This window comes from Pipra filicauda, unplaced genomic scaffold (assembly GCF_003945595.2).
Source record: "Pipra filicauda isolate LSUMZ 115617 unplaced genomic scaffold, ASM394559v2 scaffold32_size4067784_pilon, whole genome shotgun sequence".
NCBI lineage: Eukaryota > Metazoa > Chordata > Aves > Passeriformes > Pipridae > Pipra > Pipra filicauda.
Genome location: NW_024104454.1, coordinates 3,809,822 through 3,836,246, shown reverse-complemented (window position 1 = coordinate 3,836,246; position 26,425 = coordinate 3,809,822). Strand labels below are relative to the sequence as shown.

Genomic DNA, 26,425 nt, shown 5'->3' with positions numbered 1-26,425 from the left:
GAAGGATAAAAGTGAAGGACAGCAGTCATGAGGTTTTTTCCATATCTACTTGAAAAATTCCATTTAGAACATGGTGCTACTTTTTTCCTCTGCACTTTAAAAATAACTGATCTTAGCTCAAGCTATTTAAAAATACTTCATCCTTCATGGCTCAAACTGCACATGACTGCATGGCTATCTGATGAAATAGGTAAGGTGATTAATAATCATTGGTTGTGATAATACTATGTGGTAGTCACACTGCAATGGAACAGGGTTGAAAATAATTTTACATGAACAAAACAGTTGATAAACATCAACAAGAGTTATTTATTTCTTCTCAGCAAACATGTGAAACACCATGATATCCTTTACTGCATGAAATTGAATTTTGTAAAAAAAGAGAATTAATCTCAAAGATAAATATTAAGGCTTATTACATAAATCCTTGCTACCCAAAAAAAGATCGAAAGTACTAAGCAGCATTTGCATATTTATTATGTATTAATCTTTTGCTTCACCTGAACAATTAAAAATGTGAGGAAGGAGTTGTTTTCCCTCTCCCCTTGATACATTCTGGCTATTACACATAGGCAGCAACAGACCAGAAACAAAAACAGCGGTGAGAGGAAGAGTGCAGAGCCTGGGCTGGTGCTGCTAACTTACTGAAACATTTCAGACAGTTGGTTCATGGTCACGTTTAACCTAATCACTAGATTCAGGATCAGGAAAGTTTCTCCCAATGCCTCAACAGGCACCACTGATATTTTTTGCCTTTGTTTGCTACAGTGTTGGGAAGCATATTTATGATAGACTCACTGTGTGAGTGAAAAGAGATGAAATATTCTGGACCCCCTGGGACCAGAATTCCACTACCACTTGAATCTGGTTGCAGGAAACTGGATTTCTTAATCTTAACCATAATCTAACAACTTCTATCCATGATTCCCTACTTCATCCTTAGTATCCTGGAATATGCACACCCTCCATAGTCCTCCTCTCCAGAGCATCTATACAGATTTAAGTCACCAGGATAGAGTATGTATTGAAAGACAACTAATGCCAGGTGCCATTTTAATTTCTAAAAGAGCATTCAGAACTGTCGCTAATGAAAAAAAGAAAGGAAAAAATTTAAAAAGGAGCAAAAGGGAAAGGAAGAAGCCAACCCCTAGATACAAATTACACCATTGGCAAGCCAAAGGGAATTACAATATATTCTTAAACAACCCTCTATTCAATTCATAACAAAGATACATAATTTTCCCACATACAGGCATCTAAGAAACTATTGGATATATCTGCATAATTTACAAACAAAGATTAAAGGAAAAGCTGTCTAAAGATTACCTGGCAGCAGATTGTTTCTACAGAACATGTAAAACCTTTCTAATTTAAAAGACAAATGTTCCTACTGTGTTGTAAGATATATTTGATTTAGTCATTAAAACATGATCCAGGACTTCCAAATTCCATTATTAATCTTATTATTTGGCCTTGTACAAGTTAATTTATGTATCTATCTACTCATCAGTAAAATGGATACAAGACCAAGGCGTATTTACTACCACTACTGAATATACTCACATGCAAATTACTACAGCACTGCAGTGTACTTATGCTATACAGATAAATGCTGAAGTTGTAACAATTTCAATAATGAAAGGGGCTAAGTGGAGCAAGGGGATTTGATAAATGTGATGTGGTACACACTAAGCAGTAGTAGAGGGAAAGCAGAGAGTAACAAAGAGAGTGGAACACCAGGAGATATGCTTAATCATCCATTTGTCTGCAGCTAACTGCTTCATGTGCACGACAGAATATTTTGAAATATTTTTCTAAAACTATATGCCTTTCCAATTTTTGGATCATCTGAGTTTATTTGTAGTCTATCCAAGCTGTGTATAGCAACCTGAAAAGTGTAAGTAGCAAAAATTCACTGTGCAACAAGATGCGAACTCTTAAAATATAGACTCTTAAAATCTAATCTTAAAAACAAACAAGAAAATTGTCTTAAAATAGCATAATTTCCCTCTTACAGTTAAGTTTCACCTTTTGTTGTTTAGAAGCTGACAATGTAGATACAAAAGCAGCCCAACTGTGTCCTATAAAAATTATTCATTGAGGTGCTGACTGGCCTCAAATTTTGTAGTTCTTTCTCAGAGATGCCATGAAGACAGTTTTCTTCATTCTGAAAAGCAACAAGGCAGGAGAGACAACAAGAAAAAAATCTAGGATAAGGATACTCTCTGCAACAAATGAAGGGAGTGGGGAGCAATGAAAGTCTCATATATAAATGCCAAGGATTCTACAACTCCCATGGCGATCCTGGCAGTAAGCCAGGAAAAAGTTTTCTCTTTCCTTTGCTGTTTGCAGCAACAAATCTTTCCTCTGGGGGAGGGGTGAGAGGGCTGGAACTAACTTCACTGCATCTGATAAGATGGCAAATTGTCCAGGCCTGACATTTATGGGGGACCCAGAGCTCCACTGAAGCACTCTGGGAGGATTAAGGCAGGGTTAGCCTCTGCAGTCGCGCTCCTTAAAATGCTACAAATGGCAGACAGATGAAAGTTTGCCTAAATTTGATAATGATGAGTCTAAGGAACCCTGAGACAGAAGCTGTCCCCTGTCAGGGAAAGAACTGCAGCTGTAAGTTTAATATTCTCATTAAAAGGACTTGTAAAAATCTAACTATGCTCAAAGAGCTTCCAGTGTCCAGATATTGAAATGAATTTCTGTTTAATTGGTTAACAAGAACTAAATCCCATCTCTTTTATGTAAGTTGCACCACCCACAGAAAAACTCCACCACCCATTTGCTTTAACTCTATCCAAGACCATTTCACTGCAAGAATGGGATGTTTCACACGCTGGCAGTGATTGCCCGGAGCCAGCAGAAAGGCTCATATAGCTGTCAGCAAGCTGATAAGAGCTGAAATTACTCTACAGAACTCTCTTTAAAGAGGAGCCAAAGAAGCACATTAAATGAAAAGGAGGAGGGGTCAGAAAAGCCAGCCACTCATGTTATTTTAACGTGGCACTAAAATAAGTCATTGATTTATGCATATGTCTTCAGCTCTGTTTGACCTGGAGTCTGAACTTTTCTTAAGGTCAGGGCTGAGGCACATGGGACATGCACTACAAAAACCACAACAGCTTGTCCAGGTATTCTGACTGCGGGAACAAACATTGCAAACTACATGCTTTCTATTCACATTTTTTACACTGAATTTACACTCCTTTTTAGTTTTTAATTGTCCACGTGGGCTGAAAACACAAGAGGCTGTGAGTATCTGAAACTTTAATTCATGAAAAGCAAGAATGCTGCATGGCCACTATTTGAGAAAGTACCTTGTGGGGCTTCAGGAAAGTGAATTACCCATTCATCCAAAGGAGGAAACTATACATCACAGTCAATATTCTACCACTGAAGTGTTTGGCAGCCAGCAAAGTCAAGACGCACTTTGAAAACCATTGATGATCTGACAAGGTTATTCCACAAGGCATTATAATACCAAGGTCTTCTGTAAACCCAAGTCCTGAAGTTGCATTACTGTGCCTGCACCAGGTCTGACCCAATGGCCTTCTGCTCCCGTATTCTCTCTGACAATGCTCTGACAAGCAGGTACCTTAGGAACTCCCCTCCCACAGACACAGCAGGCATAAGCCACCACTTCCATAAAGTACTCTACAGCTTTCGGAACTCCGCAATGCAAGAACTCCTGAGGCAGAGGATATATCTTTGCTTTCATCTCTGACAGATTTTCCTTCTCTGGATTTCTTCATTCTGCCTTTATGTCAATAAAACCCCTTCACTCTCACAAAATGATGACGCAGTGATCTCACAGACTATCTACTAGTTCTACGAGAAGATCATCTCCTTTTTAATTTTTTTAGACCACATTCCCAGTAATAAAAGTCTTATGAAACATGAAAAGAAATCGTATCAAACATTGTAGAGTCATATCCATTCACTTTTTTTCATTACATTCTTATAGTTCTGTACTACATTCTTGCTTCACCTCATCGCCAATTGGTCATTCTCAAGCTGAAGAGTGTTAGGCTATTTAATTACTCTTCTCTTGAAACTTTTGATTATCCTTGTTCTGTAATATCCTTTTTAAGATGGGAGAGCCATAACTACAAACTGTATTCATGGTGCAGACATACAGTAGATTTACATGGTGGCGTAGTATTTTCCATCTTGTTCTCTACCTTTTTTCTAAAAATTCTTGATTCTTTTGGTTTTGGTTTGTTGGGATTTTTTTATTAAAACTGACCATGGAATTTATACTTTCACGTAACTACTTATTACAGCTCCAAGAATTCTTTCCTAAGTGATTGTAGTTACTTGAGAGGCCATAACTGCCTATGAGAAGGCTGTTTTAAATTGCTTGTATACCCCTTTCTTTGTATACTGAATTTAATTTGTCACTTTATCATTTGGTCATGCTGCATCTGAATTTCTGTGGCCTAAGGTGTGCCAGTTGCAAATAAAACCTTTCCCAAAGCAGATCATTCATAATGGGTAAATGCAAGTGGTTTTCTGTGACTATTAACTCGAGCTGCAAATTTTCCCTTAAAAAGCCATGTTGTTCTGGGATGCTTACCTTCTACACAGCTACATAGCTTTATGGAATTTCTTATCTCCAACACCTCCATTTCTCTGTTAGTTTGGTTGAAATTGAGCAGTAACAGATATTAGAAGAGAAATCAGCATGCACATTTGTATGTGATCATACCCTTGTTTCCCTAGGAAACCAGGATGGAAAGAATTCCCATGCTCAAGAACACTTGCTCTTCATTCTTGTACCATCAGAGCACACAAAGTCACCCAGTCTTCCAGAACAGATATTAATTCAGAAGTTTTATTTTTGGGAGATGGGGAGTATTATAAATTCAAAAAGGAATAGGTACACAAAGCCTCCTTTTGAAAGTAAACTCCTTACCTCAAATCTGTTCAGTGAGAAAGAAAGCCTAACTAAACAGAGGAATAGCTCTTCTATTCCCACTACACAGTACTTCCATATTCTGATCCTATGCCTTAATGAGTCTAGTTCCATTGAAAGTATACTTCTAAGTATGTTGCTATTAAATGAGGAAAACTATTTACGAGATGCTTGTATATTCAGGTAGACTGAGTCATCTCACAAAAACAGGAGGAAAAAGGCAGAGAGGCTGAGATGCAAGCTGAGGAAAACGTTCATATCAGTTAGAGACATTTATATATCAACTACACTGCTGAAACATGTTTCCAGAGACTTAACAGGCTTTCAAACCAAAACTTTTTTCACACTTCAGGAGCAAGACAAAATTTCAGATTTTACTCTCTATCATACAGGTCTACTACATTTACTTCTATTTCTTGCCCCTCCACTTCTAGAACTTTGCTGTTACCTGGGTGCTGGTTAGAGGTGCAGAGAAAATGAAAGCATAAAGTCTGCTGCAGCAGAAGCTGTGTAGCTGAGCTGCTTATCAGCTTGCCTCTGGGCACTTCTGCCAGTGTTTCAGACTCCATATGGAACTATTTGTGAAAGAGGGATAGTTCAAGGAAGCTTCAAAGAAAATGAGAATGACAACATTACTGTAGAAAACAGACAAGACAGCAATCCCAGAGATACGTAAGTTTCATCCAGACTGCTATTAATTTTAGCAGGTCAACTTGCAGAGACTGGTTTAGATGGTCAAAATGTTGCAATTTTTAACAGCCATCACATGCTAGTCTCCAATTTTCAGAAACATAGGCTGTACATGTAGTATTGAAAATATGTAACAATTTTTTACAACAGCGTAGACTAGGCTACAAGCAGAGAAACTATTCCCTTCCATGAAGAAAGACAGGAAATTGAACCAGGAATTGTTGAGAGCAAAATTTTCTGCAAGTTTGAACAATAAAAGCATAAGTTAATGCAGCTAATTCCCAGAGATCTCAGTGCAATCAGGTATAATGCAGGACAGTAGAATTAATTCTGAATTTCCACACTCTTTCCCAGTGTATACCATGTACTATCTGATAAAACAACTGAGCAAAATGAAATTGTGTTATAGGAAATCACAGCTCAGATCGTATCAGTCACAAATCCTATTAGATGATGTCTCCATAACTAAAACACCTGTATTTAATCCTCTTCATGACAGTATTGTGTGATGCCCGTGATAGGTGTACAAACTATAAGAAAATACTTTCAAATATGGGTTCTTATATAATTTAAATGTAATGACTTCTCTTTAAGAGCTTTCTTCTCTTCTCCAGCAGATGTATGGCTAGAAGTATCTCCAAAAACAAAGCAAAAATATAAGCATAGAGAAAATTTTACACATTAAAAGCAGACAATCTATTTCAACTTGAAAAAAATTACATATATGTTTGTGTATGTATATATGTTTCTGTCTACATTTTAACCTTGATGGATGATCTCCAGAAAATCAATTGTAATAAAAGACTGCAAAAAGATTACCTAGTCCACAAAGAAAATTGGCAAGCTAACATTTACAATAATACTTGTTTTAAGTATGGTGTTTTCCAACTAAGGATAGGAATTATGTCACGAGACAACACTGAAACCAATGTAATCAGACAGCAAGGCTTCAATTCCACAAAGGTTATCAGACGTAGAAAGTCTGTTAGTTATGATGAATGCATGCTTCAGCCCACTAAAAACCAGGAGAAATTTAGAGCAAAGATTTGCTCTAGAGATAGGATGATCTCAACCATACACATCAACTGATATCAACCCTATATGTCAATTGGATTCTTAATTTAGTGAAAAAGTACATTAATTGGTAGGTGCTTGCACAACATACTTCACAAGTCTTTATCAAAAATTCATAGTCTCCCCCAGTGGAATTCTTTTGTGCAATAAAACCAGTTTTTGAAATGAAACCTAAATACAACCTAACCGCAAAGGAAACCATGAGAAGTTGTAAGACAATTTTCATACCAATTTTAATAAAAGCTCTTTGCAAAGATCACATTTGCCCCATTTTAACATCAGTTGCAAACCCATCTTTTTATAACTGTTATATCAAACTCCAACTGTTCCACAATGTGAAAACAAGAAAGAACATAACTACTGTGATCTAACTATCTATGTTTCCATCTCAATAAGAGCAATGCTCAGTGAAAACTAGAGTGGGACTGGAAAAAAACAAACATACCAAAAGACCAGTGTCAGTCATTCCTTTTCACTTGACAAAAAACAAGCATCAAAATACTGTATATCAAGTGTTATTAGCCCTTGAAGTTGAAGGAGCAAAAAAAGGGGCTTAAATATTATTGAGAAATAAGGGTTACTTGCAAAGCCAGAATATTTTAAAGCTTTTGTTGCCCTTCCATGGCTAAGTAGCATGAAAAATTGCTATAGATCACATCTGAAAATATGTATAAATCACTCCAGTTCTTTTGCAGATTCATTCTATAAATGGCTATTAGTTGTTTCATTTCAGTAATTCCTTGCCCAAGAAACAAAATAGAGTACTTGTGATGAATTCATGTTGCTTCTGAACTACCCTTTAGCACCAGTCTCCTCAAGAAATTCATTCCAACTTCAAATTCTCTCTTCTATCACTTCAGCCTCATTATGCAAATCTTTATTCATTCATCCCTGTACATTGCTGCTGAAGTGAAGACACTGAAAAAATCTGAGATGATGTTTTGTCTAGCCAGAAAGTCCTAGGATACTTTCCCAAACCATTTAGACTGAAAACCAGAAAGTAAAGTGTGCAACTGCTCCCTACTGTGAGACTGAGGAGGAGGAAGGAAACAAAAATTTGTAGCACAGGTGTAGTATTAGTGCACATTTATCAATGAGGAAAAGTAATTAGGTTACTGGTAATCCACACAGTATCAGTCACCAAGATCTCTTCACCACGTTAGATAGCTAGAACACAGAACCATGTATCAGCAATGGAATTTCACTGGGATTTTGCCTTGTAAATAAGGCTGACAGGACACGAAATGTATGGATTGCATGTTTAAATATTCTTAATATGTAGACAGAAATAAATTCATAAAGACAAGAGAAAGACAGACCTTATGATTTTATCCTATTACTTTTACTATCAAAACACACAACTATATCCTTAACAAAAGCAAGAAGATGTGAGAGGAAGCTTTAGAAAAACATACTTCAGTCAACAGAATCACATTTTCCAATGATGTTCAGGGATGCTTTGAACCCAATGACAATGACTACTGCAAACCATCTATAATCCAAGAAAACTCACTCCAGACAGAGACTATTATTAGTATTATTATTGGAGCATTATTAGTATTAAAATATCTTCTATTTTAACTTAATTTTATTGGAGTTACAGATAACATAAGTAATTTATGCATCATCCGAATTTAGGGAGTTATTGTTGGTTTGTTTCATTGTGAATGTTTAAGGGGTTTGCTTGCTTGTTTTCATTTCATTTGCTTGTTTTTTACAGACCGTAGTTGTTTCCTGATTTTATACTTTGAAATTAGTGTTTAAGCTGTCCACAACATCAAGTGCATTCTCCATAGATGGAGAACACTATCCTGAAATGATGATTTTATGTTTTTAGTAAAATGGACAACAAGAAAAGTAATGCACACTTTAACAGATGACTAATGTCAGTTTTTAAACTTTATTATGCAAAACTCCCTAGTGTTAACATCTCTAAAGCAAAATTGCATCTCTAGGAGCTGTAATGCCAAGGCTACTTTATCACCTGTGTTTCTGGTGGCATGTCTTGCTGCCAGCAGGCTCCATCAAAATGGTTCATTTGTGTGAAGACACTAAAGAGAAAGGAGACCCCTGACGGCTGCTGTGGTATTTGCACACTCTCTGTACACAGAATGAAGTTGGCAACAGAATTCAAGTGTGAAAGACATTTACTTCTTAATTTGAGAGTCTATTTTCTCTACACGTATCAGTATTAACATACACCATGCAACTTTTAGCACTGCCTAAGTAGAAGTAACTAGAGTGTTTTAGGCTACACCCTGAAAAATCATGTCTTGGCTCACTTTTTACAAGGACCACACAGAAGATGACTTTGTCACTAAGGTTGGGTAAGGGAATTTCAGAAACATGACTTCACAATTCTTGCAGAAATTTGACTGCAGAAATTCCATGCATCTTTAAAAGTCACCTGAGATCAAACAGTTAACTTTTTCCTTTCATACCTCGCTCTTACTTCCTCTATGTTTTTCCTGATGAGGAACTGAGGCGATAATAAGAGTATCTTCCTACCTTACAACAATATATGCTCAGGTACAATAAGATGTCAAGGATGAAATATCCTAGATACAAGTGTACCATATATGTTAATATCTTCTTTGCTGGCCTGAAAATATAATCTATATATTCCAACCACCAAAGGAACAATGTGCTTGAATCCTAGCCCCTAATCTGACAGCAAAACTTCACAGTTTGTGAAAATTCTCATATGGCTAAAAGTCCTCATTGCTGAGTTTGCTCTTTCTGTGTAAGGTCTAGAATTAGAGCAACTTATGATGATAGTGTCCATAATAACAAGGCCAATAAACAGGAATTAGCATCAATTGGAGTTGGAGTAAACTAGGAGACATTTCCTGTATACTCATCTGACACAGGCTTCATTCACAAGTTTGGACAGTTCATGGTCTCTGCTCTTCTCCTATTTTACCAAATAAGTAAAACATCCCTCTCAGAGGAATGATATTTAAAACCTTTTGGACTTAATGTTTCTCTCGCATTCTAAGCAATTAAAACTTACTACAAACCAAAGCTTCTTTTGAGATAAAGACAAGACTCTTGGACTTCTTTGATGCAATTTAAATACCATGTAGAAAAAAGAAACAAATATACACTGTTATTTCAACAGAAATATGTTAATAGATATGAGTAGACAGTACATTCAAATTCAAGGAGAGCTTCTGTCCCACTGGAAAATTATGGTGAATGCAGATGTTTAGCATAAGGAAAGAATAGGGTCAAATAATCAAAATATTAACATGAGAGTACAGAGGATGTTTCTGCATTCCAACAGCTTTCAGAGCAAGGCCGGTATATGAACCTACACTCCAACTGTAAATAAAAGGAAAATAATTTTAACACAGTACATTATTTTACCTGTCTTTGCATTTCTTCAATCTGACGCTGGGGGATACTTTGCAGAATACTATACATTTCAGGCATCTTTTCTTCAGGGATGACAACAGAGGCCCTATAAGCAAAAAACAGAAAACAAATGGCAAGAGGAGAAGAAAGAACACTAAAAGATGTCAACTGCTTCTCTAACCCCGAATTTTTTACTATTTTAATAAGACATATTCAAAAGACATGAGCAGAAAGAAGCAGTCTTCTGTCAGTGTAATGAATTACTCTGTAGCAGTTCCTCCATACCACCAGCCAGTTTGTCCACAGATAATGTCGCCAAAGTCTGTAGACTGATCTGTCCAGACAATCAACTATGGAAGCGACAGAGACCCAGAAATCCTGAATTCTCATCTTTGGATTGCTACTGAGTTGCTGTCAGCAGAGATTTTTGGATTGACAAAACAGTAATAGCATATACAGTGTAAAACTAGTAATTTTTACACATACTATCCCAAGATCACATAACTGGGCATAGGGCATGCATAGAAAAATAATCCAAGCTCCTTACACAGTGTACTCAGCTACAAAATAATTATACCTTTCCATCTCAGATCAATTTGGGAATCATGATGCAATATAGAGAATTTACATTTCTCTGATGCAATCTTTAGTAAATACTTTTAAGAGCCTGAATGGAGACCAGTCCTCATTGAATTCAAGCACAAGATAATAAAGCAAAACTGTTTCAGAAAAAATATGACTGGCTACAGGATAATCAAATGCTCTGTTTTATCTGTCCCATTTATTTTCCTCTCCTATTTTTGATACACAATATATCAAGGGTAAATACTGTGTGTATCTTACTCTGTTTTCTACTCCATGTAGCCCCCAGTACACTTCACTTATCACACAGATTTTATCAAATCACTGAAGGTAATGAAGTATCTAATGCAGCAGTATGATATACAACAGTGAGGGTACAGACCTCTTCCAGTCCAGAACCTCAGAGAAAGGTAAAATGTAGGAGTCAGCAATGATGACTGGGACACAGCCAGCTTGAAGAACATCACTCAGCACAGCCTGCCCCAGGCGGGCTCCACGTAGAACAACACAGAATGTAGACTCCTGTCAACAAAAGCATCCAACACACAAATGAGGAAAAAAAAAAGAAATGTCAGATTTGCATTGTGTGTGTATGTACATATGCATTATGTTTTCCTGTTCTTCCCCTCATAAAAAAAACAAGTCAAAAGGAAAACTGTCTTGCTCTGTGCAACCAATATATTCTGTATTATTAGCTAATTAAAAATAATTATACAACTAATAATAAAAAAATCATAAGTAGAGGGATGAGAAATCAGCTAGTGGGTCGATTCTATTTATTTTAATGGCCAAACTGCAAGAATTCTAATTGAGAGAACTCAAAGAGAAAAATAAGTTTAAAACATTTTGAAACTGTGGCATAACGAGATGAGCAACAATTAGTATGAACTTACTTGAGTACAAACTGTACAAAGCCAACTTAATTTTCTTCTGTTATAAGGTAATGTAGTTCTATGGATAGCAGGGAAGTGACGGACTTCATATCTCAATTTTAAAATTCATTTGACATTTTTGATAGCATTTTCAGAGACAAAGTAAGAAATCTGGGGCTAGATAAGGTCCTCATAGGCTTTACAGTTACATAAATTACAGTCAGAAAACTCCAATAAAGAAGTTAGCAGTGGCTCACAAGTAAAAACAGTGATGGACCAAGTAATCTATCCTAAGTACAACAGCATTCCATGTGTCCTTTAGTTAACTGAGTAGCAGAATTAAGACCACACTTATTAGATCTGATGACACCTATGATTTTGTAGCTGGTATTAAGGATAGCAGCATTAGACTTTGACATTATAGGGATAAATAAGCTAAAAAATACCGATACATGTAGGATTCAACACTTAGATAGAAATAACAAACTGCACAAACATAAAGCATGAAGTAACTGGCTAGGATTTGCACTTTGCAGAAGAGGACATTAACTACAAAAGAAAAGGCAAAGAAAGGATATCCATGTGATAGCAATGTTGTACTGTTGAAAAAACAAACCAATCCACCCCTAGTAGTATTACAACACAAAAAGAAGAACAATTCGCGAAACCTGAATGATTCACTCACTCTTCTCAGTAACTAAAGACCTCAGACAGAGCAGTGTTCAGTCTTGGGAAATGCACTTACAGTGGTAGGCAAAGGATGGCTACTTACCTTGTAAGTATGATCTACAAGGAAGAATTGACTACATCAATATTACTTATTCTGAAGGGGTGAGGACAGGAAGAAGGGAGTTTCAAAGACAAAAAAAGTTGTTGCAAAAAGGAAGAACATAATCCACCTACTCACATCCATGACACACAAGACAAAATGCCATGAGTTTAAACTGCAGCAGAGAAGACTTCTTGACTATGCTACACTCACCTGTATATAGGGACTTTAGTTCTCACTGCCACTGAGGAATCTTGCTACAGATTCAAGATTGCAAAATAAATGCTAGTAGAGTTCGGCTACACAACAAGGAAAAATCCTAAGTCAGTACTATCCCTAAGTTTAAGAAAGAAAAATTTTAAAATTCATACAGGGGCTCCCACAGATAAGAAAACATCTTTCCAGCTTGTGTTCCGTGGCCTGAAGAACAGGAGCCAGAAGCCTCAGTAGGGCAGCAAAACATCAAAATGGAACTAGGAAATACAAGGGGGTTTGCTGGCTCTTCACTTGTTTCCTACTGCAATCAGAAGACCTATGTTCATACCCATAGACTACTAAAAGCCTCAAAAATCTCATCTAAGAGAAGATTGCAAACAGGAAGCATTAACAACACAGAAGCCCAAGAGCCTGTCTAGTAGGAAGTCTGTAAAGGCAGTGCTGGAAAGGATGAGCCGTGATCAAAGCCCCCCTTCCCCCACTCTTAGACAGGTAGAGAAGGAAAAGAAGAGTGTGGGGAATGGAAGGAGCTGAGAGAATGAACAAGCATTTTAACCATTGACTCACTAGATCACACAGCAGCAGGTGGAAGAGAATCTAGTAAGGTCTGGGAGAGAAAAAAAAAGCACAGATGTGGACACACATGCTCATCTGCCCAGATAACCATTTTTCCTGTCTAGACAAAGGTTACTATAAATATATCTCCTCACATCACCGCTGTTATCAGCCAGACATTCCAAAGGGAAATGCAGGGCTCTACAAAGGAAAGTATTTTAACAATCTCGGCATGCGCCAGCTCTCTTCTGAGTTACAAAATCATACATAGCAAGATATAGATTCCCTGACTTGCTGTCCTTTAGCAATCCAGTTTGTATTTAAAGAAATAAAGCAAACAAGTTTGGTTTTTTTCTTTATTCCAAGTTTAGGACTCCGGGTGACCCTTTCCTCCATCTCCTCCTCCACCACGAAGAATCTTAAAAATATTTCCTAAAAAACATAACAGGGGGGGTGGAAACTTTGCCTTCCCTCAGCTTGTTTGTTATTTTTCCATCATTTGCTGAAGTTCAAAGACGGATTATATGCTGGTGGCCACAGACAGAGCACAGTGGCCTATGGCATAACTCACTTTACCACACTGCATGCCGAAACACCTCTCTGTTAGTGAATTGCCAAGAGACACAGGGGGCTGAGAACACTATCTAGTTTTATCTTCAGTGACACATCAAAAGGCCTCTAGAAGTTGAGTCAAGGCCATGAAACACATTTCACCTAGATGTTTTCATAGCTGCATGCTGACAAGTCTTGTAGCTCAGTCTGTCATATCTATACAGATAGTTCTGTACGATTTAACTACTAAACTACATACACAAAGTGTAATCTAACTCTCCTTAAATGTAACACTTTTTTTGGCCAAATACATCCACACATATGCTCTTTAAAGTTCATTTAACCTATCCAATTGACAAAGCCATCTTTTGCTCCAAGCTTCATCTCACAAGGCCTGGACTGTCACATGTGACAAATAAATTCCAAATTCATGCCTGCTGAAGGGCCTTTTACCAGCTATTTTGGAAGCTGTAGATTCCAATGTTCCTCCCCAGTTTTGAAGTCAGCAGTTTTATCTGGCCTCCAAAAGTTTCTCCTCACATTACTGCTGGATTTGGCAGTATCTTCATGTAATTTTTTATGTTTACATAACATTGTCTTGTGTTACTAGACCACCATGACCAATCTCAAGAAGTTGTTATACACAAGCAGTGTTTTCAAATTGCAGCATAGTCTACATATCAGTTTGATTATATAGTTTTTGGCCCTCTTAAAAATAAGGATAAAGTTAGGATATAATATTCAAGCTTACATAACAAATTATGCAGTTTCAAAACATAGTCAGCAAGTTAATTAAATACAAGGAAGTACCCTACCAGTGCTAAACAGGAAGAGCACCACAGCTAAGACAGACACCAAGGTGAAGAGCCGTTTGCAGAGAGACAGCCTTACCTGAAGCACCTGAGGATAATCAAAGACTTGATTCTTGTAACAGCGTTTGCGAACAGCAGGGACCCCATCTGACAGATTTGTACATTTGTCTAGGATCAACACTGATTCCCCATTCTCAGCCTGAAGAGCTTCCAGCTCAGACTGGTATTCTGGGTGCAGAGCCATTTGAGATGACAGAATGAAATACCTGCGAGGACTGAAAAACCACAGCAAGGTTAGCTAGCAGCACTGGGAGGTTACTTCCAAGATGCCCTAAAACACATTTCCTTCCATCCTAGAAAAGCAGAGCAGGATTAACTAAACGTGGACACACTGCCAAGACCATATTTTCAGACAAGGCTGGAAAGGGTAATGGTGCAATATAATTGAATCTGGGATAGTAAGATAGTTATTTACAACTCTGAATAAATTTGTACTTGGAAAAAATGCTTATTACATTAGAATAGGCACTCACATTATAACCTCTATTATAAACTGAAATAAACATTATTTAGTTACATATTAAAATAGCCTGCTACTGATGCCAGGATTGTTTGTACTTTTGTTTGGTGCTAAAACAAAGTAGATAGGACACTGAATGCTGCTGCTAGTTTCTCCTCCCATATATTTTCTCATTAATTTTGATTGAAAAAAGATGCTGAACTGGCAACTCAGTATTTAGTATTTAGCTTATTTAGTGTCAATATGGTGACAGAAGCAATAGGACAAGCTCATCTTTTTTAACTGTGATTCAGTTCTGTCCCTTCTGGGCAATATAAAGGTAAAATTTCCAGGGAAGAGTTGAGGGCCTGTTATCCCATACACTCTCAAGTCCCACTACGTTCCAAAACTATGAATATTTAAAATGTGCCTTGACATTGAAGTGCTTAAAAACACTAATTAACACTGGAGGTGAACCACACAGGAATACAGGCTCAAATTAGGTGCTTGCTGCTCTAAAAAGCTATATTAATATTGGAAAATAGCATGTCATTTAATTGTTATATTGGTCTACTTGGGTTTCCTTTTTAAACAGGTCAGCTAAGTCAGACTGCTCTACCACTCCCCACTGAAAGGAACACACAGAGAGTGCCTGCCCTCATGCTGCCAAAAGAACACAGGAAGCACGAGGCTTGCACTTAGGATTCCAGTTTTACTCCATGTGATGCTATCTTTAATTTACAGCTCTGAAAGCACATACAAACACACACACTTTATAAAGTCAGACCTCTCCTGCTGCTCTTCTCACCTCTTCTACTCATTTTCATGCTGTTCACTTTAGTTGCTCCAATTAACAGATGAGACTTGCATAATATTTTTTTTAAACATTCTTTTTCCCAAGCTTCCAGCTGCTACCAATTTGCTACCAGCAGCTCTACAGAATATATATTTCTAGTAGAAGTGGATTTTAAGTAATCCAATTAAAAAGACAAGCACCCTTCAGTTCAGCTCGATAAAAGGCCTTAAAAAAAGGAAATAATGATGCAGATGAGTGAGAATAAGTGCCTAATATCAGATAAAAAATATGTAGGTTTGTTTGTGTGTATGTTCAAAACCAAATTTTGCCTTGAAACTGTCCTTGTTCTATGACACTCATAATCTAGCTATCAAATCTTGCAACAAAAGAAAATACATCCTATCTCCCAAGAAATAACACAGTAGCATAGTAGAATGTAATAGTTCATCCCAAGCAAGCCTAAATTCTGAGCGGTGTGTCCTTGCCACACGACTCCTGCACAAAGTAATTAAGCTGTGAATGCGTCTCACTAGCAACGCTAACTGGCCACTAGATGGAACTCCGTAGAGCAGTTTTCTCTTCACCACCAAAAAAAAAAAAAAAGTTGAGAAAACGAAAGCTCCTACACCTTCACTGAACACAAGACTTGTTTTCTCTTATCAGACCCAAAACCAGACATAGCGTTTAGCTGACTACATGGACACGAACAATATGACTATATCTGTCTTTACAGTTAGTTCTATACATGCTGAAGCCTATAATCATGTTCATGCTTTCCAGACAGAAACATAAAGTGTGTTTTCACTCTGTGTCAGAACGTAGTAATACTTGAGACTTGTGAAGAATCAATTGGGATGCAACCAGATGCCCCTACGCTGGTCTGGCCCAGGAGCATCACAAGCAGGAACACAAAGGGTGTGAGCAAAATAAACCACCACTGCACAAGGTTGTTCTAATTGACTGCAGTATTGTACTTGGGAGCAGCCCAGAGGAAGAGCAAGAGCATTGCCCGTACCAGAAAAGACAACTTAAACCAAAGACCAACAACTTTTGTGTCTGACAGAGGCTGTGCCCTTTCAATCACAGTTTTCAACTTTGAAAATTCATATTCTCTACAGAATGCTGTCAGAAGAAAAGAGCCTAAAGTTTCTGCATTTCTAAACCTGATCTTCACGAGAGGAAACATCATTGATCCCCATTGCCTCAATCAACAGAACTTTTAAACCGTAGCAGGGTAAAACCCTGTTACAGTGAAACACTTTCAGCTCTGTAATTAAAAGATTTATGAAATATTAAAAGAGCAGCCTTCCATAATCAATTAAAACACGTCTTTCAGACTTCTACTTCCTCTTGTTCTGAAGACATGAATGGATTAGAGAAACCACCATTTTCTAGGGTAGCTCATTTCAATGACTAATTACACACTCTGATAAAATTAGTGCTTTATTTCCCAATTGTCTTGCTTTACTTCCAACTACAAGGTTTGGGGAGGAGGGGGTTGTGTTGTTTGTGTTTATGTCTTACTCCACTATTTTAAAAAAGAAACAAATAAAAACAATATTCCAAGCTCTGGATGTATGTATTCTCATAATCAAATCAGTTCTCATTTTTCTTTTTCATGAGATAACCACAGGTTAGGCACAAAGAGTTATAGTGAATGGGGTAACATCAGATGGGCATCCAGTCACTAGTGGGGTTCTGCAGGGCTTCATTCTCAGCCCAGTTCTCTTCAACATCTTTGTTAACAACCTTGATGCAGGACTCTAAAGAATACTAAGTTTGCCAATGACACTAAACTAGGAGGAGCTGTTGACTCCCTTGAAGGCAGAGGCCCTGCAGAGAGACCTCGACAAATTAGGAGGGCTGAGCAATCACCAACCATATGAAGTTTAACAAAGTGCCAGATTCTGCACAAGGAAGGGAGCAACCTTGGATGTATGTAGAGACTGGGGAAAAGAAGGCTGGAGAGCAGTGATGTGGAAAGGAACCTGGAGGTCCTGGCTGATGCAAGTTCAATATGGTCAGCAGTGCCCTGGCAGCCAGGAGGGCCAACCATGTCCTGGGGGCATCAGGCACTGCCTTGTTGAAGCAGATTATTGTCCCGCTCTACTCTGTGCTGGTGCGGCCTCACCTCAAGTCCTCTGTGCAGTTTAGGGCACCACAATAAAAGAAAGATATAAAGCTATTATAGAGAGTGCAAAGGAGAGATATGAAGGTCAAGGGCCTATTTGGGAAGCCATATGAGGAGCGGCTGAGGTCACTTTGCTTGTTCGGCCTGAGAACAGGAGACTGAGGGGAGACCTCATTGCTGTCTGCAGCTTCCTCACGAGGGGAAGCAGAGGGACAGGCACTGATCTCTTTTTTGTGGTGATCAGTGACAGGACTCAAGGGAATTGTATCAGTGGAAGTTTAGGTTGGATAATAGGAAAAGGTTCTTCACTCAGAGGGTGACTGGGGACTGGAACAGGCTCCCCAGAGATGTGGTCATGGCACCAAGCCTGACAGAGTTCAAGAAGTGTTTGGACAACACTCTCAGGCACATGGTGGGATTCTTGAGGTTGTCCTGTGCAGGGGCAGGAGTTGGATTTGTGGGTGGGTCCCTTCCAACTTAGGACATTCTATCTCTTTAAAGTCACAATGCAGGTATAGCACACTTTTATCATTGCAATAGTGTCTTTTGTCATTACTTTGCCTTTAAGTATCCTTAAATAAACTGTCTGAAGTGATAATTTATTAGGGAATCTATACTGCTTTGAATTAATGCCCTGATTTACTTATACTTCAAAGAAATCAAATATATTAGCAACTACTTCTATTTATATCCAAAATATCTCGTCAGCTCACTGGAAATATTGAATCTAATTCCACCAGAAACACTGTCATGCTGTCATATTTTACAGTCCAGTTTCTGGTGTGAGAAAAACAGAATCACTCAAAAAAAATCCTCAATTCATAGCTATATTGGCAGATGAGCCAAGACTATTAGCATTGGAACCATCAGTTATAAAGTTAGTAGTTATATTTATATTTTATCATCATCAATACCAAACATGATATTGAATATACTTTGCCAAATTCATGGTGATTACTTTACCCTGGTCCTCTTTCTGGCAGATCCACTTCTGCCGACAACGGGCTGTAAACAGGAATACTGACGTCGTAGCCTTGCCGGTAAGTCCATGTGGAGAAGCCTCCACCAGCCAACAGAGCTCTGGAAAATAAAAGAAAGCAACTTTGAACAGAGAATCTGTAACATTCAGACTCCAGTAATTCACTGCTTGTGAATACCAGAGAAAGAAGATGCATGCTCTGAAGTAAGTTTTTCCCTCAACTTTAGTCAGCAGCATATTTCCATGTTGTTTTTAGGTTCACTTTAGTTTTCATGATCTGAGCATACTGCTAGATTGGAACTAGTCACCAACAGAATGCTTACATTTGTGTAGGATCACTGAGGAATGGACTATTTTTTTTTAATATAGGAAAATTTAATATATTGCTGTCATTATGATAATTTTGCAATTAGTGAGCTTACCTGTCCTAAGTCAATTTTAACTTAAAGAAATACATTCTGAATTCTTTATACTAGTTAAGATATTCCTTGATGCCTGCACTAAAATAGGGTATGGCACAACTTCCAAAATGTTAGAGACATGCTACACTTCGGATACGAATGATGTACAGTAAGATAGTAATTTGGCATTTTATAGCAACTCTGGACTTCTAAGGCTGCAAAATACAACAGAGTTATTTGCCACTGTATTTTCAAAGTTATCATACAAGCTAGTGAAATTTATTTCATTTTTATATTACACAAAAAAATCTATAAACAGGAAACAAAAGAACAAGAAATCTGCATGTTATGAAATTAAGTTCCAACAGCTTGGGACATTATGTGCTAGAGAGCATGGAAGTCAGCAAGGACTGATCAATTAAAATGCAATTCAACCTTCCAACAGGATGACCCTCATTGTGCCTTTTCCTAGATGGAACAATCTTTTGCCACCCAGAAGTGCAGAAGACAACAAAGTGTACAGAAGAAAGCAGTATATCATTTACAATTCCAGAAACAGGTTTGCTACTATATACTATCACAAATCAAGCTTCTTTGAAATATGCTATTAGAGGTCAGCAGCTTTTCCGTTGCCATTTCATCTCCATTGACCAGGTGGCACCATTAACGCATCATCCTAGTTCCAAAAGAAACTCAGAGTCAGCTTCTTTAGTGAGACTTCTCAAACAGCTGATCAAGCTTTCAGTCCTGTGTCACTCAACAAGAGGGTGCACTATACTTTCAGTTGCCCCAGGATACTGAGTCTGCTTAAGGTACCCTACAAAGTACTTTGGACAAAAATATTTCTCAACTCCAGTTTCTCTCCTTCTCTGTGGAAAGAAGCAGAACACAAATATACCACTAGACAAGGCAATACAGAAAGGATCTTGAGGAGCTGTATGCATAGTTGTAGCTATGACTACAGCCAAAAGCCTTACTATCACCAGCCTGCATCCTGTCACAGTTCAGATCAGAGCACCCACACATCTCATCAGTAATCAGAACAGACACATAGGAACAAAAAGTTAAGATGAGACTGGAAGAGGCACTGACAATCCACTAGCTGATATTCTTGTTTTCAGATATCACTGAATGAAATCCTTAGTATGGTGTCTGGAAAAACAGTTTTTCCACAACTGTTAGACAACAGATTATCATTATACCTAATTATCACCAAGACCCATCATTTTTTCCCATCACAACAAGACACCCTGGATGAACACCAGTATGTTCTGCCTGGTCTAATCCCCATCAGATGTCCCACAGGATACTTCACTTCCTGTTCTGACTGGCAACACAGTTGTTCAGTGTTCAAATATCATGATCACGCTTTGTCATAAATGTGACTGATTTCACTCAAGTAGTCAAGGCAAACACTCTTTGAAGATCCCAGGCTCTGGATTAGAGGTTCTGGATTGGAGATGCATTTCAGCTTGGTAACTACAAAATCAAAACAACTTGCCCTTCTTCATTCAGAACACAAACAATGATAGGAGCAAAAATCAACTTGAAAATAGGATGATAAACCAAGTACATGCTGAGTTAGAATTTATATTCCAAATCGAGTGATTATTTTTAATTCCCTTCCAATGCTCCCACATCTTCCTGCCTTTGGTGACATGTACTGCTAGAACTAGGTCTCACCCTTGAAGCTGCATGTTCCATGTCTTATCCATACTAATTCAGTCACAAGCAGGGAGAAAAAAAATTGGCTTGGGTGTTGCTGTTCTTGCACTCTATATCTCGCTCCTCTTTTTTACCCCATAGCCCCCAACTGGGAAACCAGAATCAGATTGTTTTAATTGGATCCGGTGAAAACATGACAGCACCTCATCAGCCTTGAGAAAGCAGGTGTGTGTCATGCAGACTTCTACCTAAATAAACCCACAGGGAACCAACACCAGTTAAGTAACTCCATGCGGATTTTCATTTTACAGTGCAGTAAGGGAGTAGGAATATTAACTCCTAATGTACTCAAGACAAATAATCTTTAAATTGCACCGGTCAGTGAGGAATGAGCCTGTTCCTGAGCAACTTTTCACCACTTTTCAAATAGTGATCCTTCTCTCTCTGCATGAAGTGTGCCAGCTGGCCTCTACTCTAAAAGTTTCTGCCCAGCTGCCAACAGCAGCAGCTTTCTGCCAACTGAAATCCAATTCACAAACTGTAGCAGAAATAAATAAAAAGTATCTTAGTTTGTATGTTCAATTCTACAGCTACAGATTAGCTTTGCAAAAGAAATCCTTTCAACATCATTATTGTACCAAATTCAACAACACTAATTAACAAATAATATAGAGCTTATGTTTTAAGTTTCATAGCAGGAGATTACATGCATTATGAAAGCTAATACCAGCAACATAGTCTCCATGCCCACAAGGCAGACTTCCACCTTTGAAATTATGGGATAAAGCCCTTTTGTACTGTCTTTGGAAATTCGATGTAACGATTTAATAAACAAACAACCCCTTAGTGAAGTACCTTAGATAAGAACGATTCCAGATGTAAAATTATCAGAACTCTATTCCCCTTTGCGTATAAGGTCTTACTTTACCTGGATTAATATTCTGCAGAAAATCAGTAGAACACAAATCTACCAAACCTCATGATCCACTGTCATTCAGCTATTTATGATCTCTGATACATGCTGACTGTAGAAGGCAGGCCACACTCCCTGTGCAAACTTCACAAATACTACCTATGTATTTCACAAAATTCCACAAATGCAGTCTTTCTGGAGTTGTCTTGGTACAGTTCAGACAAGTCACTGAAAAACAACTGAACTCTACCAACATATGTTTAATTTGGCCGGCAGCCTCTCCTCCTGTGATGCTACAAATAACTGTCTTTCACACTTGGTTAAGTCCCCATCCTGTAGCACCTGCAGACATTCTCAAATATAGAAAACACACTCAGGTCACTTGTTCAGTTAGACTTGAACTAAGAACTCCAAAGGTCTCCAATATCATACTGAAAGCTCATATTGCATCACTCAGGCCTTTCCAGGACTAGGTCCACACTAGTCTGTGACTTCTTTCACAGTTCTCTTGCCTTCACACCTGTGACCTGTGGTACAGGTTCTGTAGATGGAATACGCTAACTGTTGGCTGCCTACAAAAAGGAGTTTCCACTTTTTTGCTGTCCCAAGTGCTGTTATTGCCTCTCTCACATATTACAGCTCATGATCATACAGCTGCAGGGTGAGTCAAATTGGCAAGTTACAACAACAGCTGTATGCCAAAAAAAGATTTTAGCTTTTTACTTAAATTACTGAGCTTTCCATGATAGTATGAAAAACACTTAGGACAAACACCTACCAAAATAATACACTTCCTGCATACTAAACCATATAAATGGAGATTTGAGATGAAAAGAGTAAAAAAAACCAAAAAAGTTTTGCAGTAGATCTACTGCATTCTCTTAATAAATCCACTTCTTCAATAGACACATGCATCCACAAACATGTAGTCCATCCCATTAAACAGAGCATTCTCAAATGAAAATTATCCTTAAGAATCGTAAATCTAAGATAACAAATGCAAGTATCTACCAGGAGATTAACAGGTTTCGTTACGTGAGACTGATGCTTGACTGCCCTCTCCAGGCTAACCCACATACATACAACATATTTCATGCAGAGAAGTAAAAAACTAAATCCTTACTTCACGATGAGCAAGTTTACTCTTTAAACATGTCCAGAAAAATATCTGTTCTGGCACTGAGGGATGTTTTAAATTTTCTTTGCTGTAAAGAAATCAAGATAGACTCCACACACAATCATCTCAGCAAAGATCCCATATCTCAGGTAAGATTTTATTGACATTTAGCAGGAGAAAGTTAACCTTGACCTTCAAGAAAGGCACTGGTTACATGGGAGCTAACTTAGCAGAACTAAGCACACACAAGCTAATACAGTAGAAACATACTCAGTAACAGTATCTAAGCTAAATAAGTTTGTCTTCCTCTTCTTCCTATTTTCTTTGCCTTACAACCTCCTTTCCTCTTCCAAAAGTAAACTATTCTGCAAGTGAAAATGGAGCTCAGAATTTATGTCTTTTAAATTCCTGGCAAATATTTTCAAAACACACTTACCAGAGAATAACTAAGAGCAGTTGTCCAATTACTAATATATTATATATTAAGATAACAAACACAATTGAAATTCATCATAGTTTTGTCAAGCAGAGAAGCTGCTTTAAAATGCCCTGAAGTACCTGACTTCTATCAGAAAACTGCAGCTGCAATCATCTTTGAACTTCTAATTTGCATCAAATGGGACATTCTGTAAAGCATTCAGGTTCAGTAACACACCAGATCTAGGTCTAATCTCAAGATTCTCCAACCTTACAAGTCCAACACTTAAAAGCACACAATTTCAGCCACATCCTAAATAAAATTAAGGATGGGGATAAACTTTCAGATTTCAGAAGTAAACACCTGTTTTATACAAGGCAGGGACCTCTTTACTTCCCTTTTTAAGAAGAAAGAAAGTCATATTACAGTTTCGTAGAGGTTAAGGAGCATATTCTTTGATATCAACTGCCCTTCTGAGCTTGTTGCTTCTTCAGTGGCATTTAAACCCAGATCTGTGCACTCAAACACAGCACAACGCGTACCTATCTCTAGGAACATCTAGGGCGGTGTTATAATCTGGTGGCCCTCCAGGCAGCATATTGAAGAGCAGGTGATTTGTGCCCCGATCCCACCTACAGCAAAAGAAGAAACAGACGGCAATTAGAAAGGTGTTCTCTGCACATAGACAAATTCTGTCAAAGCCTAGCTCTGGCATGAACACACTGCATCCTCCCCTCCTGCATTAACCTTAGTTTTTTCCACTTTGTGTTCTTTAAATTGACACATTGAAGTTTCAGCATGTACCTGGATAACTGTGCCAAAGCCTGAGCTGTCTCCTTGATACGGAGCACATTCTGATTGAGGACATCTATGGATGGCACAAAAAGGCAGGCCCGGTTGACATCATCAGTGTAGAATTCACTGTCAGAGATGGCCGTTAGCAGCTCATTGTATTCCCTGGAAATGGTGTTGCTCACTGCCACCCCAAATTCATCCACATACTTTTTCAGTGAGTAGATGTACACCTTGATTTTGTTTTTGGGATTGAAGCCACATCTATAGACGTCGAAGCAGGTGTGCATCCTACAGCTGAGGTCTCCCCGCTCAGGAATGGGGCTATCAGCAGGAAGCTTGACCACAGGCACATCATGGACGCTGCGTTTTTCAACAGTCCAGTCACTGGATGACTCAATGGAGTGAGGCCAGAACTGAAACATTCCTGTGGCAATTAGGCCAAGTAGAACTATAGAAAAGAGAGTGATATAATAGATGCGATGCTTGGTTTTCATCCTTGGGATGAGGGCTGGACCCCGGGTGTTATATTTGGCCGACGCACACATAATGGAATCAATTATCTCTTGTCTCTACAAAATAGAGAGAGAGGTTTTAGGATGAACTGTAGAAGAGATACATAGTTACCAAAATGCAGAGAAACATCCAGTTAGCCCTTTCATGGAAGGTTCCTCATCTCAGCAGATTGCAGTAAACTTTCCTCAAATGCTCACGTCCCACTAGAATGTAAGATGCCAACCAGGACTGCCACGAGATCATCCAGGACAAATTGAGGATGATCTGCTGGGCCTGGTTGTAACAAAATTATGTTGGCCAGTTAACAATCACAAGTCAGAAAAAGGCATGGTTTGGACAGTGAGGGGAGGAGGAAATCTCAGACACAGCAGAGCGCTGAGACCCAATAGGTCCCACTCCACCTACAACCAAGTGTATTGATAGTGAATACTAATAAAAAAACAAAACACTTATCCACAGAAGACAAACAACTTGGATACCCTGCAAAAGACTTACAAAAGGGCATCACACAGAATGTAGGATCATGATACCATCTCTAAGATAAAGGTGCTTTCAAACTGAATTTCATAGCAGCCCCACAATATCTGACTAGAATGATGGTAACTACTTCTGGCAAGGAATTAATTTATCATCTTTGTCAATATGCCTTTTGGGGCAAAAAAGTGTTCTATGAGCTGCCAGTGCAGCCACATTAAGAAAAACATTTAAATAATAGTTGGCCACAGTCTGTACTACAGTTGTAATGAAAAACATGATGCAATCTCAAGTATCACAAACAACTGTCACAAAAATATTGTCATCTTTGATAGTTCTTACAAGTTTTTACACACAGAATTGTGGTTCCTGCATAAGGTAATTTACATTAACTACAGACTGGAGAATTGGCAAAAAAAAACTTGTTCAGGTTTCTGACCAAAACTACCATAACAAATAAATTCAAACTGAATTCTCCACAGTGAGAGCCTTTTAAAAGTAGTAAGTATGTTTTCCAGAAAAAGAATGTGAATGGTATAATTATGTGTTTTCCTTTAGGACAAATGGGATGTTTTCTTGCTTTGTAAGCTACCAAGAAATTCTGACAAGTCAACTGTCCAGCAGACAAGTATGAATAAAATAAGTATCAATGAACAAAAGAAGTATCAGTTTCATTAACAAACAAATGGTCTTTATAACAAATTGGGTTATTTGGAAATTCTTAACAAAAGACTTTTAGGATAGGGTGAGTAACACATGACTGTACTTACACTCAGTAGCACTAAAATAATCTGAGATGATAATAAACATTCCATTTTAACAGCCGCTCTCATCAATTTACATCCACGTTCTGACTCTGGAAGAAGCTTCTAAAGCCTCCTGTACAGGGCAATACCTGTGTGATGCTGTTATCAGGACAGATGCCAGAACGCTACATTACTATCAGTTTTATAATTAGAAACTTTCCTTACGCTTCTGACTCTTAACGTCATTCCTCCTTCCTGGCACAGCGCCAGAACCACCTGCGTGATGACAAAGACCGCACATTTGCAGCGAGCATTTCGGTCACCCGGCAAACCTGTCCAGACCTGAGCCCGAGGGGAGGAACCCTCAGCGGAAGGTACCTCTCCATCCATGGACAAGTTCATTCACTCTCACACAGCACACGGTCCACTGGGGAAAAAAGGTGTACTCGCACTTGGAATATTGGAAGTAACAGGAACAAGAAACAGCAGAGAGGTGGCAACAACACTACGGGACATCAGGGATGCAGGACGGGACGGGCCGCCCCCCGAGGGACACGGCGGGCGGGCCCAGGCCG

At 38.3% G+C, this 26,425-nt stretch overlaps 1 protein-coding gene across 1 annotated transcript in view; it reads right to left on the bottom strand.

Moving 5' to 3' along the window:
- The window catches only part of EXT2 (exostosin glycosyltransferase 2), a 75,775-nt gene that overhangs the window by 49,163 nt on the left and 187 nt on the right, over positions 1–26,425 (bottom strand). The window contains exons 2-7 of the mRNA XM_027719588.2: positions 24,127–24,686; positions 23,865–23,954; positions 18,793–18,909; positions 14,483–14,678; positions 11,010–11,149; positions 10,058–10,151 (exon numbers count right to left, since the gene is read on the bottom strand). Of these exons, the coding sequence (XP_027575389.1) occupies positions 10,058–10,151; positions 11,010–11,149; positions 14,483–14,678; positions 18,793–18,909; positions 23,865–23,954; positions 24,127–24,662 (1,173 nt within the window). The 5' untranslated portion in view covers positions 24,663–24,686. The remainder of the gene's footprint in view (positions 1–10,057; positions 10,152–11,009; positions 11,150–14,482; positions 14,679–18,792; positions 18,910–23,864; positions 23,955–24,126; positions 24,687–26,425) is intronic.